At 45.1% G+C, this 19,823-nt stretch overlaps 1 protein-coding gene across 5 annotated transcripts in view; it reads left to right on the top strand.

The window, feature by feature from the left end:
- DNM3 (dynamin 3) overlaps nucleotides 1-19,823 on the top strand; it is a 432,335-nt gene that overhangs the window by 173,999 nt on the left and 238,513 nt on the right. For 3 of the 5 annotated variants that reach the window (XM_081298146.1, XM_081298144.1, XM_081298147.1), the window contains exons 13-14: nucleotides 1,559-1,610; nucleotides 2,444-2,473. In XM_081298146.1, coding sequence (XP_081154272.1) covers nucleotides 1,559-1,610; nucleotides 2,444-2,473 — 82 coding nt within the window. The remainder of the gene's footprint in view (nucleotides 1-1,558; nucleotides 1,611-2,443; nucleotides 2,474-19,823) is intronic. The other 2 variants (XM_081298148.1, XM_081298145.1) reach the window with 1 other exon arrangement.

The raw sequence follows: 19,823 nt of genomic DNA, 5'->3' as shown, positions 1-19,823 counted from the left end.
GAGGAGCCGGTCACATGATTAAGTCATTTTCCCACTTATCCCTAGGAGAGAGCAGGCCTGGAGCGCTTTGGGAAGAGACCCAGGGCCAGGAGAGGGGCCGCTGAGCCTCTGGCTGTGCCTGGGCAGCCAGGGCAGGCAGAAGCTTCCCACCTACCCACCCTCACCTACAAAACCCCAAAGCTGTAGAATTAGATGATTAGAGGAGTGGCGGAAGAGAGAGGGATTTCATAGTGTCGCAGGGAATTAAAAACTTGGAGATGTAACAAGTATCAAGGAAGGAAGAAGGTGGCATTAGTAAATCAGAATCTGAAAAACCAAAATACACACAAAACATCTCTAGCAACCACACAGAGGGAGGTCTCACGGCCCTCCCGCCCACCCCTACCCGAGCGCAGCTGCGGTGTGTTCTTGAGGTGGAATGAAGGCAGGCAGCGTGTCAGGGGAGAGAAGAGACGCGCTCTCCAACAGCTGAGTGTGGTGTGGGCTGCTGTCCTCCACATCCTGCCACTGCAGACCTGTGCCGACGGCTGGAGTCCACCTCTTCTCATTTTAGATGCTCCCCACCCCTTGCTCTCCAAAACGGCTACTATAAACCCCGAAGCCAGAGGGTTCGCCGAGGACTGCTAGCCAGTCGAACATCGCTGTCTTCCCGGAGTAGCCCAATGTGTTGGGTTTTGTTCCATCCTTAGGTGGATCCGTGGATCTACCAAAGAAAGCCTTCATTCTTTTGAGGGACGAAATGCAGAACTTAACTGTGAGCTCTGGGGTAAACTGACCAAGTCCCGAGTCCCGTCTGGCCCGGGTGTGAGGTGGGGGTTGTTGCGGCCACGGCCTCCCCGGCTTTCCTCTCAGTGGGTATTTGTAGCCTGGGGACATAGCAGTGGATCAAACGGAGCTCGAAATCTGATGGAGGCAGGTGGACAGATAAGCCCCCAAAGAAACTGTAGAGCCGGCTTGGAGGTGACCATGGGTCAGGGAGAAAAACAGCAGAGAGAGGGATGAAGGTCCTGGAGGGGAGGGTGGCTGCCTGGGAAGCAACCCTAAGGTGGCCAGCCACAGGCTGTGAGGCCGGAGTGTGCTGGGCAGGCTCAAGACACAGCAGAGACCAGCAGGGAGGGAGGAGATGAGTCAGGGGTTAGGCTTCCTGTCTGTAAAACAAGGATAGCAATAGTGCCTACCTGCAGGGTTGTTGTAAGACTTAAAATCACTAGTATCTGTAAAGCACTTAGGACACGGTATGTACTCAATAAGCATTAACGTAACTTCATGACAACTCTTCTTCGTACCTGTGGATGTCGCACATCAACTCGTATTGTCATCAACCCGATGATGAAGGTTTTTGCAGCTGGAGTTATTAGAGTTTGGATCTATGATGGTTAATTGCTATTAGCAATCCTATTGATTTGGTTTTGCTTCCAGAATGAAACTGACCTGGATATTTTACACCAGCCCCGCCTCAGTTGCCGTGCTTATTTCGCAGTCTGTGTTTACTGTAGTATCGTTACTTGTTCAGAAAAACACGAGTTTCTTCAGCGCTACTTTCCTTTGCTTTTCTCAGTGCTCAGCAGAGGAGCAGTCAGGTCCACAAGAAAACCACAATTGGGAATCAGGTAGGAATCATGCAAGAGAATCAGTGCATGCATACCCCAAGGAGTTTGAACTAAATCGCTTGACTGACGATTTTTTAAATGCAAATTAATCATGTGCAAGTTTTGCTTGAAATGCAGCTTTTTTGTTTGTTTGTTTTATTTCTGCTTCTAAAATTTCTGGAGTGAATTGCACTTCTCTTTGGCTATTGTATGCAGTTAACCGTATTGATTTATTTTAAATAACTTTTCTGCTACTTGCTCTGCGTTTAAATTTTGACTCCTCCTGTCCTCCTCTTGCTTGCTTACATTACCCCTGAACTTAACCTTGAGTCTGTGGGTCGGTTCAAGGTTGGAACATGGTGGATAATTGCATGAGCTTTCTTGGTGCTGCCGACTAGTTCACACGTTTGCACAGCTTGGTAACAGTGAAGGGACAGCTCATAACGAAGGCAGTTGTTGGGTTTAATCTCTGCCACCCTAAATTCCTGTTGGTAAATGAAGACGTGAATTCCTAAGGAGATCTGATCTTCTGAGTTTTTGTGTTTGGGGGCTGACCAGCTGTCTCTGACTAATGGCGCTCTGCAGAGATCGTATTAACTCCCACAGTTTGCTGTTTCTTTTATGTTTTATGTGATAATGAATATTTGCATTGTTATTTCTTTTCAAGTCAAAACAATGATGATTTTTTTAGTTGTGTTTTTTTAAAATTCAGAGGTACAATTATTGAACAAATTGAAACCTCTGCTCTAGATTGTTTTTTTTTTTCATTGTTTTGAACAGAGAAGAGGTAATAACAGACTTTATTTTAAAAACTTTTTTTCTGAACTAAAGCATATAATTCTTTGCTATTTCAGGGAACCAATCTTCCGCCTTCAAGGCAAATTGTACGAGCTAAGTTCTGTAAGCTTTACTGTTGCTTTTTCATTTAGCTTTCCAAGGGCACAGTTTGTCTTTAACTGATTAACTAAACTAGCGCTTGCTACTAATTTTTTTTAAAACTCAGGTTGTCTTGTTCATAACACCCTACCACTGAGATAAAAATCCTCTTCAGAGGGCTCATCCCTTCACTGCTAATGACTTGCTGTGATTGAAAGGTATGAACTAGTAGACTCTAAAATGCCGTAATAATAAATCCTTAACACCGTGGGTGCTTTGATATTTCTCTAATTTTAATGGGCCTTAAAATGATTAAAATCATTAATGATCTTCACCTCTGTCCTTCCGTGCTTTTGTTGTTTGGGGCGAAAGCCTGACTCCATCCCTGTGTGATCATATTTTCAATAAATATAGATGATGCTTCTAAAAGGTGGGTGAAAATTGAACATCTGATTTTTGCTGTATCGCTGATAAACCTTTCTGATGCCAATTATTTGTTTTTTTTTTTTGATAACAAAATGAAAGCTACACTGATATTTTATATGGCTCTAGAGTTGAATCTTTAAAAACAGTTCTCTATCTTTTTTTTTTTCTGGAATTACAAAGATGCTTTCAAATGATTAGCACAGGGATTTAGAATAAAATTACCTCCTATTTCTACCGACTTACCCGCCCACCATGCACAGTTAAGAACAAGATTGGAACATGGGTCAACTATTTGCCCCTTGATGTTTTAGAAGACACAAGCTTTGGACATAGACATTCCTGGGTTCAACTTCCGTTCTGCTCCTTAGGAGCCATGTGGCTTTGGAAAAATTGAGCCTGAGTTTGTTCACTGTGTGATAGGAAGAGTAGAAAATACCTCTACAGGGTGATTGTGAGAATCAGAAATAATACACGCAATGAAGTTGTAGCCTTTACCGGCTCTGCCCAAAAAGACTGGAAAATTTGTTCCCGGGAGGTAGGTACTGCTTCTTGAAGCTTCCAGGAGAAAAAAATATTAAATATAAGAAAAAATGAGAAAAATGGAATACTGAGAAAAATGAGAGGGTATGGCAAATTATTCTACTGCCCACAGTTCCTGGATTGTGGCTGGGTATGTTATAGAGGGTTTGCCTGTAAAGGTCTCCTTGTGGTCAGAAGCATCTCTAGCTCATGAATGATACACATGTAGGAAGAGCAGCAGTGTAACAGCCCATGTGCACTTTAAATCAGATCTGCAAGGGACCTCAGAGCAGCTTTCTGTCATGGAACTTCCAAATGCTAAACTCACATGAACTGTGTGTCTGTGATTCTGCTTTTGCTGAGTATTTCACACATTATGGAAGCTTTCTAACCCAAGATAGTAGAATTGGGAGAGTGTTAGCACAGAAAACGGATCCCTTTTCTGAAACCCTCGGGGCCAGAGAGGGCTTGAAGATGAGAATTATTTGCATTTTATACAAACAATGCATTTTCTATGTCATACACTATCCAACATCCCTGTGGGGTCAAAGACCGTGCCCTGAAGTCGAACCTGGGTCGCCCCTTTCCCAGTCTTACACTATTGCATTTTATCACTTGAAACAGGCTTACTTATTTCTTGTCTTCCTCCATGAGGATTTGGTTCCATTAAAGCTACTTTGTGTTGCTAGAGGCAGTGGAGTATCATTGTAAGATTTCAAGCTCAATCCTGTCAACATTTTAGAAGGGTCATTCTGCCTGTGAAATGGGGAGAGGCTTTGAAGGGCAGAGAAGACTCAACAGGAGACTGGTTAGGAGGCTGCCATGTTGGGAGAGTGGGGTGGGCTGGCTTCAGACACAGGGTGTGCTGAGAGGCTGATGAAGAACTGGATGTTGGGGGAAGGGCTGGAGACTGTGCGCAGGGCCGTCCAGATCTCTCTCTCGGGCACAGGGAAGATGGCAGTGCTTTTCAAGGAGAAAGGAACAAGGGGAAGAGGTGACACTTGGATCCGGAACCAGGAAGAGTAGCTTTGTGGAGGTGAGTCACTGTGGGAGGTGAGACAAAACAGTCTAGGGTTCAGAAGAAGCAGAACTATTTCTTCCGAGGTGTTGGAGAGCCAGTGAGGGATCCAGTCGAGAAGGGATACCTGCTAGTTTCCATGGGGAGCTCTGCGTGTCAACCACATGGAGTGGAGTAAAGGAGAGAAAATACGGATAGGGAAATTGGTGAGGATTTTTTTTTTTTTCAAAGTAATTCAGGTGAGAGAATTTCAAATGTTAGAATCCAGAAGTTTGTAGAAGGGACAGATTAAAAATGTGTGTAGGGGATCTTGTTGGGTTGTCGGTAGTTGTTGGAGACTTCAGTCATCCTCCCAGGCTTATGCCTCCAGGGTCCCCTGACGGGAGAACTGAGGAGAGCAGCAGTGTTGGGGGAGACGGGAAACAAGGTGTGGATCTGTTTGTACCTATGGGAAGCGTCACGCGGGTTGGAGGTTCTAGATCCGTATGGATTGAAGAGTGTTTCGCAGTTGTCTATGTAGGGATGTGCACAAAGCCTTGGGATAGATGAGATCTCCTCCATAGAACACTGGGGGAAGGACAGGACTTAGAGGACAAGGGAGGAAGAACTGGAACAGTTTGAGGAGCTGAAAAGGAGACCAAGAAGGGACAGATGAGGTAGAACCCCTGGGAGAGGGGGGACGTTTCAGGGAGGGCCTGGTCCGTCGTAGCAGATGTTTCTGAGGCTCAAGAAACTTGGGTGAAGTGTCCCGTGGTCGGGCTGGGGAAGGTCCTGTGCAGTGCTGGGGACCATCTGAGGTCCACTGATGGCCACGGTCCTCCTGGCCTCGAGGACTGCTCTTCTAGCCTACAACTGGAAGGCGGCGTCAAGCCCAGGACTCAGCCGTTTCAGAGAGAATTTATGGGAAAGGACCCTGTAATCTCAGGTGAGCAGGTCTGATCCATGGATAGTCGACCAGATGGCCACCCCGAGCTCCAGTACTTGAGCATAATGAAGTTCAACTCACCTGCTGGAGCAGCCTGAAGAGGGGCACGGGGGGCATCCTGCTTTAGTCACAGACTCAGAGAGAATCCCGTTTGCATTCCCTTGACCAGAGCTCCGTCATAGGGACTTCCCCGCCGCCAGGCCAACAGGACAGAGATGAGAGGTGACGTTGACTGAAAGTTGGAGTAGGTGAGCCAGGGCCGTGGGGTGTGGGTGAAATCTGAGGAAACGTGTGCCAGGATTCAGAGAAGGGAGCCCGGGGCTGGTGAGGCGGACGTTGTCTTGGAAGGTTGAAGAGGCAAGAGAAGCCACCTGAAGGCCAGCGGTGAGGCGGTAATGACACAGGCCTTGGGCAGCAGGCGCAGGTGTCTTGTGGGTGGCTAGAGGGAAACGGGCCCTGCGCTGGCGAGGAGAGTCCCTGTGGTGTTCTTAGCTGCAGTCTTGTAAGAGAGTAGGAGTTGGCGGGAGCCCCTGCCGGGCGCCTGGGTGGCAGGCGTAAGTCGGTACCTTGCCAGCAGTGCCCTGGCTGCCCGGAGCGGGGAACCTGCTTTCCCAACCTGCAGAGTCTGGGTTGCAAGCAGGAAAGGTCCCTCCTGTGGGAGCAGCTTCTTTCCTCCTTCCTCCCTGAAAAATCATGTTAGAGGAGACAGACGCTCCCTCAGGTCTCAGAAAACCACCAGTGCCCCCGCGACCTGCAGACTCCTACCATGTCCCCTGCTCTTCACTGTGAGTGCGAGGCCCAGGTCCACTGGTGAGGGTCTCATCGGTTTTTTGAAAGGGAACGAGGGGTTAGAAGCCTGCCACCCCCCACCTTGAGGCCCTGGCACCTCCTCTCTCACCTCAGCCAGGTGCACCCCACTCTCCCCTGACTTCCTGGTGACAGTATCCTTCAGACATAAGTTTCAGAAAACCCCAACGACCTTGGGGACAGAAGGGGAACTTGTTGGATGATGTCATTGCATGCTTGAGGGGTGGAGTGACCACTGGGAATCCACAACTCCAGCTGCCACACTGCGATGGTCCCTCCCTCGCACACTTTTGTCTCTGCTTCTTTGCTGTCAGGCTGTCCTCGGGGCACAGAGCAGAGCAGGACAGCAGCCGTCAGTCCCCAGGGGCTGTCCTTCCCTGTTGGAACCCAGTGGAAATAAAAGAGCCTTTCTGCCCTGGACTTTCAGGAAAGTTCCCGGGCCCTTCCCATTGGCCTGGCTTGGGTCACATGCTCCTCCTGCCCTGCCCCGCCCGGCTGGAGGGTAAGGCACACCCACGGGCTTGGGCCAGATCTCCTTGGGCAGGGCTGGCCTCTCACCAGCTCACGTGGCCCACAAGTGGGGGCGGGCTGCCTGTCCACCTGCTAGTCAGAGTTGTGGCTGGGAGTCAGGATGGATGCTAGAAGAGAGAACCACCAAATTCGACAATAGGATTCTTTTCCATGTTGCTTTCTTAAAAGAATGTAAAACATTGTGGTTGATTTATTTCACAGCCTCCATTACGGCAAGTCGCATCATTTAAACTCACTTGCTGTTGCTTTAATTACCTTCTTAAAATTTTTCTTATGCTCTCAGGTCCTGAAAAGAGTGAACTTGGGTTTATTGGTATCATTCTGCTAACAGCACAAGCTGATAATAGCTGGTTGAATCTTTCTCTTTTATCCCTTAATTCTATGACAGCATCTCCAGAGGGGCCAATGAATAGCTTATAAAACACAAAAATCATTATTTCATAAAAATAGAGAATGGAATCCAGAAAAGCCACACTTAGTGAAGGTATATCCTGTCGATTTGGTCTGCATCTTAGAAATCTGGGGTTTTATTTGGAATAGCACTTCATGTCTGCCACTTCTGTTTTTTTTTTTTTCCCAGAAATTATACAGATGTATGTGCTATTTTTGTAGCCAAGTTGCATCTTAATTGATAGGTTAGAGTTCATGAATCAGCAAGAAGGAAAATCCTGTGTATTCAAGATTCCTTGAAAAATCTCTCTGCTAGACAGAACCCAGCCCCACTCCTCAGCTGTGGGCTTTCACAGAGCAGTAGAGGCCTGGTCTCCTCCGACCTGGGGAAAGAGCCACTGGGTTGGCCCAGGGTCCTGTGTCTGCCGCGTCCCTTCCCGCCTCTGTTGTCCTCTTTGACAGTATCTTTATTTCCAGAAGTGTGTTTCTGTTTGATCCCAGTAAGTGAAATGCTGGTGGTTCAAAAACTCCCCGGAATTTTTATAACATTTTTAACTGCTAACATCTCTCACTAGAAAAACTATTATTTTATTGATCTCTGTGATTTGAGACCCGAATGTGTCCCTAAATCGGTAGGCCAGTGACATTCTGATACCTGTTTGTGACTGTGGTCGGTGACTGTGGACATTGAGACTTATCTGTCCACCTGTCCATGATAGGTGCCTTCTCCCTCTGGGCAGGCTCCTCCAGCCTTACCCGCTCCCAACTGCTCGGTCCAGGGGAGTGCTGCTGGCCACCCAGGCTCCCCGCAGCCTCTTTGTGGGATTGCTCGCATTCCCACCCATCACCGATCACCTGTCCTCCGTTGTCGTTTTGTCTACAGAGACTTGTTATGAGGTTTGATACCCTAGAAAAAGCAGAAGTTATACTGTACCCCTCAGGGCAAGGTGTCGCTCCTTTCAACACAGATTATCAATGCAACTTTATAATTTTGATCCTGTAATTTTCATTTAAGTTACACAATAAATATATGAATACACTTTCTTTCTAAAAATATTTTTAGTTGTAGATGGACATGATACCTTTATTTTATTTATTTATTTTATGTGGTGCTGAGGATCGAACTCGGTGCCTCGAGTGTGCTAGGTGAGTACTCTTCCGCTGAGCCCCAGCCCCAGCCACTATGAACACATTTTCATTGTAGAACAATAACGCAGACAAACAAAGCCTTGACCCCCACCCAGTCCCACTCACCCCTTGGGTACCACCACTGTTATCAGTTTGTAATGTATACACACACACACACACACACACACACATACAGACATGCAAATATACAACCTTTTGGGATTTAAAAAAAAACTACAAATGGGCACCTGTTGTGCATGTTTTATGCAGAGTGGGAAGCTCCACAGAAGCAAGGATTTCATGTCTTTTGTTTATTGATTTATCCCTAACACAATGTTCAGTAGGAGCTCAGTAAATATACCTGAGGACAACTCACTCTGTCCACCTAATGCTGCATCTCAGAGATCTTTCCCTGTAAAACACACAGAAGATGAACAAGCCTCTTCCGTGGCTGCAGTGTGACAGTGTCCCACAGAGTGATGTTCCTCATGCATTCACGTCCCTCTGCTGATTGATGTCCTGATTGTCTCCTTCCTTTCCACATGGTTGAGCCAGTCAGTGCACAGGCCCTGGGAGCTACATGTGTAAGTACCTTAGTTCCCAGTGTGGAGAGTTGGATCTTACATAACTTTGATAATCTGATGCAGAGAATATCCATTGTTGTTATTTGCATTTAACTTACTGCAAGTTATGGAGCAGCACCGCACGAATTTACAGAAGAGTATATTCCCTCTCCTGTGGACAGTCCAATGTGCCCATTTGGGGGGAAATATTGTTATCTTATGCATTTTTAGGATTTTTTAGTATCCTAAATTTTGTGGGTATTATATATAAAATGAACATTTTCTGCTTATCTGTTACTCAACTTTTTTGTATATCATAAGACAAAAGCTTCTAATTTTGATTTAGACAATTAAAAATGATGGCATTTATGCTTTTTTTCCAGTCGTTTTTATGGATTTTAAAAATTACTGATATGAAAATAAAGTTGTTTTCCTGCCTTTCACATACTTCTACCCTTTTCAACTGTGGTCACTTATAATTTTCTAGTAAGGAGAAGCTTACTAAAAGTTGACAACTTTTCTGAATGAACTATTCATCTCTTTATCTATATTCTTCTGAAATTTTTCCTTTTGTTGATCCATAGCAGAATTTTGATGTAATGATGTTATTGATCTTTTGTCATATTTACCAACAAGTCTTTTTCCTCACTTTCTTGTGTATAATTTTATTTACAAGGTTTTTGAGGTAAATTTTAAAACGTTCTGTAGTGGTAATTGTTAGGTAGTAATGACACCCGTTTTTGGGCACGGTGTGGCATGGCAGTACAGGTATACAGTGTGTGATGATCACACCACTGCAAGGGGGGGCACATTTATCACCTCAGACCTAGATTGTTGTTTGTCTTAGGAACACTCAAAACAGTCGCCATTAGCTGTGTTGAAATAATTACTTGCTCTCAACCGAAGTTACCCTCCTCTGCTGCAGAACCTTGTTCCTCTTGCCCAGCTGTGACCCTGCCCCACTGACCATCGTCCCTCCCTCCTTCCCTCACACCCTTGGTGGACTCTGGCGACTACTGTTCTGTCCTCTCCTTTGAGATGGACTTTAGTATTGCTCCTTTTCTCTAACTACTTCTACTACATTTGCATTTTTTTAAAAATATTTTTTTAGGGCTGGGGATGTGGCTCAAGCGGTAGGTAGCGCGCTCGCCTGGCATGCGTGTGGCTCGGGTTCGATCCTCAGCACCACATACCAACAAAGATGTTGTGTCCGCCAAATACTAAAAAATGAATATTAAAATTCTCTCTCTCTCTCTCTCTCTCTCTGTCTCTCTCTCTCTCTCTCTCTCTCTCTCTCTCTCTCTTTAAAAAAATATTTTTTTATTTGTAGATGTACCCAAATATTTTTATGTGGTGCTGAGGATGGAACCCAGTGCCTCCCACTTGCAAGGCAAAAGGTCTACCACTGAGCTACAGCCCCAGCCCCCTACACTTGCATTTTAAAAGGCAGTTAAATACCCACCCTTAGGTTTGGGGCACGTCTATGAAGCCATCATTGACTCCCTCTCCAGGGTCCACCTAGGAGTGAGGCAGGATTTGGGAAGTGGAGCATGAAGGTTAGGAGCGTGGATTCTGCACCCTTCCTGCCAGCCTGCAGCATCCGGCTCTGCCACTTGCCAGCTATGGGCAAGCTGCTTGGCACCTCTGTTCTACCATTTCTTTACTTGCAGAAGGGATGTGGTGATAGTGTCTGTGTGATAGGTTGTTGTGAGGATTGCACACCTTGGGTTATGAAGGTACAGAGCGCTGTGCTGCGCACACACAGCAGCGCTGTTTCCCTTGGCCATTCTTCTCCCCCTCACCACCACCACCTCCTCCTCCTCCTCCTCTCCTTCTCCTCCTTCTCCTCCTCCTCCTTCCCCTCTTCCTCCTCCTCCTCCTCTTCCTCCTCATTCCCCTCCATCCTCCTCCTCCTCCAAAGGAGCAAATGTCTAAATGCAGTCATACACATGCTTTGCAATACTTTCCCATCGTAAGTAATTCCAGCTGTGAGAGGGTAATGATCGCTGCCACTCACCTTCCTTAAAGTCTTGCACTGTGGCCTTCTGCTGCCCCAGGTTCCACACCAACCCTGTGAATCACTCCGTTGTTTCTCCTGCTTTGTTAGTGATGTAACTGCAGCTTGGTGGAGCTAAGCAGTTCACCCTTGGTGGCATGGTGTGGAGGTGGCAGGGTCTGGCCCAGTCTGTCCGGCTGAGCTCTGACCTGAGCGTCTATGCTGAGGTGGTCTGCCCTCTTGCTCTCCTGCTGGTTTCTGTACCGTGGCACACTGTTAATTATTGTGCTGTCTAATACATTTGAATGTCTGCTAGGCTGTTTTCTTTCATAACCCTTCTTTTTAAAAAATGCCTTTTGCATTTATAGATCGTTCCTTCTTTTATTGAAGATTACAATCTTGTCATTTTCCAGTGAGTTTTATTTGAATTTCAGTTGATGAGATATTTGTAAAGCCTGTACATCAACCTGAAAAGATGTCTCATTTTTTCATATTCTGCTTTCTCATTGAATCAGATAAAATTGTTCATTTCATTTATTATGATTTCCTAGATGGTCACCTTGACTTATGTAAAATTCACATTTCTTGTTTAAATACAAAATAAAAATACCGTTATAATTATAAATTGAATGTCTTTTTCAAATATGTTTTCCAATTACTTATTGCTATGTGAAAACTACTGGTTTTAGGGATTTGTTTTCTGTTATTAGAATTTACTGGATTCTTTAGTAGTTTTCTGTTTAATTATAATTTTTTTCTTAACTCTTGGTATAGTTGTATCTTCTATTTCTACTTTCACATATTGCTCCTTTTGGAACGATCTAAAAGAGAAATGGATTTCTATAGCTGCTTTTTATTTTAATGAAAATGTCTAGCCTACTCCATTAGGTTTGATGTTAGAATGTGAGTTAAAATGTATTTAATAAGCTATTCTTCACATGAGACCCCCAACTAATTGCTTGAACACTGAATTTCACCGACTGAGCAGACTGAGTAATTGCTTGTTATGTTTATTAACCATCCTTGCTTTTCTGGCATAAGCCCTTCTTGGCTATTGGCGGTAAAAGTTTTGTCATTGAATTAGTTTTCTAATTATTCAACTTCAGGTTCATTTACTTTGCCTTTGAAATGAAGTTATTCTTTGTAAGTAAAAGAATAAATGTGGGGTGCTATTAAAATTCTGACTAGAAGAGAAATGTCACCAAAACTGGGGAGGAACGCATACTGTGCACTTCACGCCCGATTATCTTCCTGTGCTAGCTGAGATGGGCTGGTTGGTTGGTGGAGGGAAGCGGGTATTGTGTGGGGGCCCTGGGAAGACACCTGGGGTGGTGTCCAGGGGAGTGCGAAGGAAGCAGGAGGGCTTTCAGGTGTGGGCCACCAGGGCACAGGCAGATTCCCCCACAGTGGGGCCAGTTTCTTTAATTATTATCCTCCGAGGACCCCAGGCCCTTTCAATTTAGCAATGTGTGGGACTGACGGGACAAGTTGTAAGACCTCATTGTTTATAAAGGTGCCATGCAGTCTCTTTCAGGGACAATGTCCACACCCTGTCAGAAGGTCCTTTCAGAAGGATGACACTAGTTCATCATCATCAGTGAAAATAAATGCCATTTGGAGCTGAGAAATTCTCATATCTATCTCCTGTAGAGCCTTTATATTGATTTTGTTTATTGCTACCCACATTGAAATCAAATCCACTGAGCGTTAGAATGTCCCAAATCCACCATGACCAAGGCCAATTGCAGTTTCTGTCCCTGGAGCACGAATGTCTTCGCACCCGGTAAAGTGACATTATAGAAATTTCTCCTGAGTGGGAATGTTTAACTCAGAACCCTCAAAACAGAGACATCTTTATATATCCTTAATGCTTTAATGAGAGTCCTGCAAATATTAAGACTAAATACAGCCACCATCAGAACTTAAATTATTTTTAATGCTCAGAGAAGAAAGCTCGCGCTGAGCATCCAGATCTGGAGGTTAGTGCTGTGGGCTTAGCTTCGCTGGGGTCCAGTGCTCTGCGCTATCTCAGGGTCAAGGTCCCTAAATGTCAGTGCACTAATGCTGGCATTAGTGTAAGCTGTCTGTGCACTTAGTCATACATTTTAGAATGTTGTTTCTACTCAGATAATCCCATTTGAGAGCAATGTAATTTTTTATCCTCAGATAGGTATGCATATTCTAATGTTAGGGCTTTCCATGCCCCAGAGAGTAGCTCTACATGTCAGCTGAAAATCCTGTGTGCTGTAAGCTCCCACCCCTTTGTGTAGGCCCTCTTCTCTTCTTGCCCCAGATACACAAGCCCCTCATAGTTTCTAGGAAATCATTTTTACTTTCTCTTGGGAGTAGTTTGCAAGATTTTTTTTTTTTTGGATGAATTTGCAAGATTTTTTATTTAATTGGAGTAGTCTTCATAGAGTAAAAGAGAGAATGCTCAACTCAGATTTATCTGAAACGTTCTGGTAAGATCAAAGTGGCTTATTCACCTAAAAGTATGTCTTGCCCAATTATGTAAGTACAGAAGACAAAAACCTAAAGATAATCTTCAGAACAAAATGTGAACGTGCAGAGCTGTAGCTGGACTAAGGAAAGATCCCTAAAGTTACTATGAAACTCATCCCTAAAATTACTACAAAATTTCTTGGACTCAGCAACCAGACCCTTCCCCACTGCAGGGAATTCCATTAGGCTGAATACTACAGGATGAATGTTTCCCATGCAGGAAATGAGTGTCCTGGTTTCATAATCGAGTCTCAGTTCCTTAAAACTTTGTGCTGTGCTCCTTCTTACCAAATAATTGGCTGAGGTTGGTGCCCTGGCTCCCAGTGAGGTTATTTACACACAGCCTGTGATGGATGGCCCCGTGGGCTGGGTATTAGATGTACTGCCTGAATGGATGGAAGGACTGAAAACAGTGCACATAAATATGAGCTTGAAAAATGCAAATATTAAGACTAAATACAGCCACCATCAGCACTTAAATTATTTTTAATGCTCATGATTTTTCTTGTTTGCAATATAATTCTTTAACCATGGGATTCTACCATCTCCAACCACTTTTATAAATTTTCATTTGAGTCTCTAATGACATATCTTTTATGAAAAAGCTCAATCATAAGTAAAACATTAATAGCAAGTCATTCTCTTGCCTCCTTCCCTAGTTTACTAAAAATGATCTTCTTCATTAAGGTAAGGAATTTTTAGCGTCTGTCGGTGTCTCACTTTCCTCCCCCTCTTCAGAAGCCTTTTCCTCTTCCGGCGCTCTGATCTTCCGTTGACCCGCTGGAAAGTGGAGGAGGGGAAGGGGACAGGAGGATTTGTTTTTGAGAACCCAACTGTCTATAAATGACTTCCTCTTGTTTGGTACAACCCCCCCGGCAGGGTCTTGTTTTCGAGGGCCTGGTGGCAGGCCCATGTCCTGGAGGAAGATCCGTGTCATCCTTCAGCCGTCCTGTGCACAGAGCTGTCTGAACATTATCTCCCATCACGTCTGCATTTCTTGGGCTTCTCCTCTTCCTGACGCTCATAATTCATGTCACTGATTTCCGGTGCATGCGGAGTCAGGTTTGGAAATATGAGACATTTTTTAAATGACAGATGCAAAGCCTAGCTGTTGGAGCCAACATCTGCAACTAGTTTAGGAGATTAACAAAATAGCTGCTCTGGATGATGGATATTTACCAGGGCCTCTCCTTTTCCCAGAGAAATCAGAATGCCTGTTACTTATATGGTCTTCAGTCTTCAGTGGGAATCAAGACTTCATCTGTTACATACTTGGTTAAGATTCCTCATGGAGTCTCTTGAGTTACAGCCAATTTTCAATTAGCAATGATTAAGGAGGTCAGGAAGGATATGGGTGATTAAAATCCTCAAGTAATTGAAAGACTGACTTTAACCAGAAGTTCCAATACTCTCCCCTAAAAGTTTTTTGCTAAAATTACAAATGAGGGGAACATTGGATGCAGTTTGCTTTCTTTAGATACAAACAGAAATCTCAATGTGGTACTCCTTGGCTTACAATCATCCAGAAACATTTCTTTAATTTTGGGGTAAAGTCAAATTCTTAACATCCCCCACCCATTCATTCCCGGTGGCTTCCTGTTCCTTCCTGTGTCCCTGGCACTCCTGAGTTCTGCCCTGCAGCGGCTGGCTGCTTCAGGGTTGCAAGCCTTTTCCCTGCTCTGTGTGTGTGTGTGTGTGTGTGTGTGTGTGTGTGTGTGTCTGTCTGTCTGTCTGTCTGTCTGTCTCTCTCCCTCAAGTTATTTTTTTGCAGTACTAGGGATGGATCCCAGGGCTTCACACATGCAAGACATGTGCTCTGCCACTGAGCTACACCTCTACAGCCTTTGTATTTTTATTTTATTTTGAGACAGAGTCTTGCTGAGTTGCTGAGGCTGGCTTGGAACTCAGGAACTTCCTGCCTCAGCCTCCCGAGTTGCTGGGGTTGCAGGTGTGGACCACTGTGCCCACCCCTGCGAGATTTTTGGATGCTCTTTCCTAAAGCGTTCATTTCTGTTTTCCCCCTGAATAGCATCTCAGTCACCTCAGCTGAAATAGCACATCCTCAGGAGTCCTTTCCCGACGTCTGCACTATTCTCAGCCCTCCCCCGAGTTCCCATAGAATCTTGTACCTTCTTCACTCCAGTGTTATGTAACTCCTCGCTTTGAACTTTCTGTGTGCTCTGTTAGATCAGGAGCAGCAGAGGCCACATCCACCACTATGTTTTCTATGCTCATAGAATCTGCTCATAACAGATATCCGACAAGAAACTGTGCAGTGAATAGATGAGGTAAGGATTTCAAAATCTGGAGCTAAGTGGCCAGATGTATAACCTGTCTGTAAGATAACAATGTGATGCCAGCATCCACAGGGAAAGTCGACAGTGTGTCAAAACTGCTGGTGAGTTTTGAACATTAGGTTTTGTCATCCAGAGGAAACAAATTGATTCTTCAGATTGATGGTCACCCACAGTCGTCATTTTGGTTATAGTGACTGAGTTTCCCACCTCTATAGGTCACGACAACAGTGTGGCTCTAAAATGTGGTTCTGAGTCTAGTAGATGCCAGTGTTCCAAAGAGAATGGTTTGAGCTTGGTTATCAGTTAGAATGCATCATATTTGAACTCCAGCTGGTGCTATGTCATTTTAGATGTGAGGGTTGGTCTCCACTGGGACATGGTGACAGTGCTGCTAAGCCTGCTACACCTTCACCAGTAGCCCTTGGTGTTGCTCCTGGTTTAGAACCATTGTACCAACAAGTCCGTGGTCACCCTGAGAACTAGGGAAGATATAAGAATTCCCAAGGAGCATGAAGCACAGTACGTCTCTGCTTGACAATGATATCTCTGATTTGTTTATATTTACCAGATGCTGGGCATTTTACTGAGTATATCATGTACATCCATTGCACTGTCTGCTTGGAACATCTATTTGAAGACAGGATTATTAGCCCCAATTCTCAGATTAAAAAACAAAACAAAAAAAAGCTTGCCTAGGTAACCTAATTTCCCCAAGTTCACTGAGCTAGGAAATAGCAGAGCTGCTTGTCAGACACAGAATGTCCTGCTTCCAACTAGGCGAGTGGGGGCCACAACACATGGCTGCTAGTAAGTTAAAACAAGATGACCTAGGAGCAAAGAGCAGTGGACTCAGTAAGTACCAGGGAAGGGAAGGAGCCATGCAGGCCCCGGAGCACCTTTGTAATTCCTGAAAATGCCATCCCTGACGACTGCCCCGGAAAGTGCTTGCCATGTTTATATCACTCTCTGGTGTGTTTGACCTTAGTCATGATCATAATAACAGCCACACGAGTGTTTCATATCACACAGGGTGCTAGGTGCTTTGCCCTTCAAAACTGCCTTGCAAAGTGTACACCATTTCCCCATTTTGATGGAAAGCATTAAAAATCATTAATTCGTATCAAGAGTTTCTTTCACACACTTTACATTTGTTATTTCTTTAATCCTCACGATGTCCTTATGGTCTGGGAGCAACAGTTCTGGGTTGTCATTCTAGATGGGGGGGTTGGTAAGCCTGCTACACCTTCACCCGTAACCCTTGGTGTTGCTGTGCTCCTGGTTTAGAACCATCGTACCAACAAGTCTGTGGTCACAACAAGTCTGAGGCACAGAGAGGCCCAGTCACCTGCGCCAGGTGACACATCTAGCATGTGAACCCACAAAGGCCAGCCCAGAAGCCAGGCGCCCAGCTCTTTGCTCCCCACAAACAGGCCCAGAGGCTTTGCCGTTCTGCAAGTCTTGTGTGGACCTAGGAGTCAGCTGGGAAGTCCTGGTCCTTGCACTCGTTGGATTTCAAGTCTGAGTGGCTCCTCACAGTAACTCTGGCCCTGAAATTCTGCAAGGCTTCCTGTGTCCTAAGCAGTGTAAGAAAATGTGACAGATGCTGAAGATCCGTTTTTATCCAGCAAGAAAGCAGGTTGATAGCAACCTCTGTCCCTGAATAGAAAGATTAAGAGCCTCGACCTGGACCCCAAGAGTTGTTTGGGTCCCCACTTGGTAGTTGAAAGAATTATGTCATAAAACGCAGTGTGTCTGTGTCTCATGCAAAGATGGAATAGGAAGAAGGCTTGTGGGTATCCCTTAGGGTCATTGGGAAGACTAGTGAGACGACTCCCCTAAAGTGCACTGTTCACAGTGAATATTAACGAAGGATCAGCAGTCATTTTTATTATTATTAATAAAGTTGTTCTTTTGAAATCCTAAAATTTTATCACAAAACCTTTTTACTCAACCAGTGGCTCTGGTGGCTCCTCTGATTTAATAACACTCGCTGGGTGAAGTGGTGCTCTGGGTATGAATTCACAGAACGTGAATTCTGTGAACAAGACACCCAGTTTCTCTGAGGGACGTGGGCCTTCTTCCTCCATGTGTTGGGCCATTGGAGCCTGTACAAATGGCGCTCAGTCAGCGCTCTTCCTGTTTCCCTCCAGCAGGCGGCACTGCTGTTCCCACTCAGGCCTTAGGGATCTGGTGTCCTCTGGCATCTCTGACCCCACGTCCTCACTGTGGCTCAGGCAACAGGCTTCCTTAGGATTCTGGTACCTGTTCCCTCCTACTGGAATCGTTCCCCACCTCCCTGCCTTCCCCCTCCCCAATATTATCCACATAGTCTCCTCAGGTCTCTACTGAAATAGGACTTTATCAGAGGAAATTTCTGATTGAATGAAAAATCTCCCTCCCCCCACACACCGTGGCATTCACAATCCCACTTAGATTTAATTATGTTCAGTGTCTGTTTCTGACTTCCACACCCACCCACAACCCACCCCAACACATGGATGTAAGTTCTAGCATTTGGAAACATTTAATAAGTACTCAGTTAACACAGTGAGCAGTATCCACCTGTCTGTCCAGTGGACAATGAGTGGATGGCTCTGTTGTCTGTAACTGAGTCTAGACTCAGCTAGTCTTTGGCTTTGAAAAGTTAGCACTTGTTGTGTGAATAAATTTTTAATACTGTTAAAGATCAGTTGTTTGAGGTTGGACTGTTTTTGTTAGATTTTATGAAACATTTACCTTAGCTTTATTTTTTTTTGTTTTTGTTTTTGGTGTTTTTTTTTTTTTTTTTTTTTGGTACTATGGATTGAACCCAAGGGTGCTTAACCACTGAGCCACATCCCCAGACCTTTTTATATTTCACTGAGAGACAGGGTCTCACTGAATTGCTTAGGGCCTCGCTAAGTTGCTGAGGCTGGCTTTGAAGTCTCTCTCCTTCTGCTTCAGCATCCTGAGCTTCTAGGGTTATAGGTCCAGCCCACCTTAGCATTTTTTAAAAAAATATTTTTTAGTGGTCAATGGATCTTTATTTTATTTATTTGCATGTGGTGCTGAGAATTGAACCCAGTGTCTCTCACATGCTACGCAAGCTTTCTACCCCTGAGCCACAACCCCAGCCCCTCACTTAGCATTTTTAAGATAAGAATGCCTTGTCCTTGAGAAAATGAGCCATTGCAGGAACCCCAGGGCCCTTCTGGTTGTACAAACCATCTGGGTGGACGCCCGCCTGCACAGTGTTTCTGGGAACGCACTTTGGAAAGCCCTGCAGTAACCCTCTGTCCTCTGCTTCCAAGTCTTCCTGAGGCCTTCGCGCGCTCTCTTTATAGCACTGGAATGGTGACGTTTTCCTCGATCCCTCCATGACTTTTATATTTAGTTTTTGTGCCTTGGAGTCCCACGAGTATCATCTTGGTCTTTCTTGGAGTCCCACGAGTATCATCTTTGGTATTTCTGGGGAAGCCACAGTGTCTTTGGAGTGGAGGAGGGGGAAGAGGGTGTTCATAGGAATATGGCTTTTAATTCTGTCCCCTCATAGTCATTAGCAGGAAAATCCTTACAAATGCTGAAGAGAGTTCTGAGACGCAAAGCAGGGAGGCACGAGGCATTCTCTGCCCTGCAGGCCAGGCAGGACAGTTGGAGGTGGACAGACAGGTGGTCAGAGTAAGAGCCTGGCCCTGAAGAAGGGTGGTGAGGCCCTTGAGACCCAGGGCTGGGGGCTGGGGTAGCCAGGCTGACTGGTTTCGCACAAGCAGGAATCCCTGCTCACTGACAGCTGTTCATTTATGGTGGCTGATGTCCCCCCAGCCTGCACTGCCCAAATCCACAGAGCCATCAGTCACCCCAAATGAGAAGAAGGAATCTGCCTGATCCCCTTACGTCAGAAGAGATTCCAACCTGGATTTCCACATTGGATCAATGAATGCATTTTTTCTTAGGAAACATACCTTTAGCAGCTGGGGTACTTTGAGCATTTCCTTAGTGACACCATTGACACTCTGCTTCAGAGGCCTTGTAGGATAAATAGATTTTTCCAGACTCTCAAAACCTAGAAATGTGTTGGTAAGTCTTTTTGGACATTGGTAAATTGATTTATGGGTAGAGCCTGAATGATTGGCAGCACATCTTGTCGCTTGCCTTTCGGGACCTAAATTTCCAGAACTTCTTTAAAACAGGTCCTGTTTTTATATGTCGTCTTCACTGACAGTTGGTGATCTTCTTTGGGAATTTTTTTTTTTAATCTAGAAGAGATTTTGGGAAAG

This window comes from Spermophilus citellus (assembly GCF_964194105.1).
Source record: "Spermophilus citellus genome assembly, chromosome: 6".
Classification (NCBI taxonomy): Eukaryota; Metazoa; Chordata; class Mammalia; order Rodentia; family Sciuridae; genus Spermophilus; species Spermophilus citellus.
The sequence above is the reverse complement of the archived record's forward strand: the minus strand, read 5'-3'. Positions and strand labels throughout refer to the sequence as shown.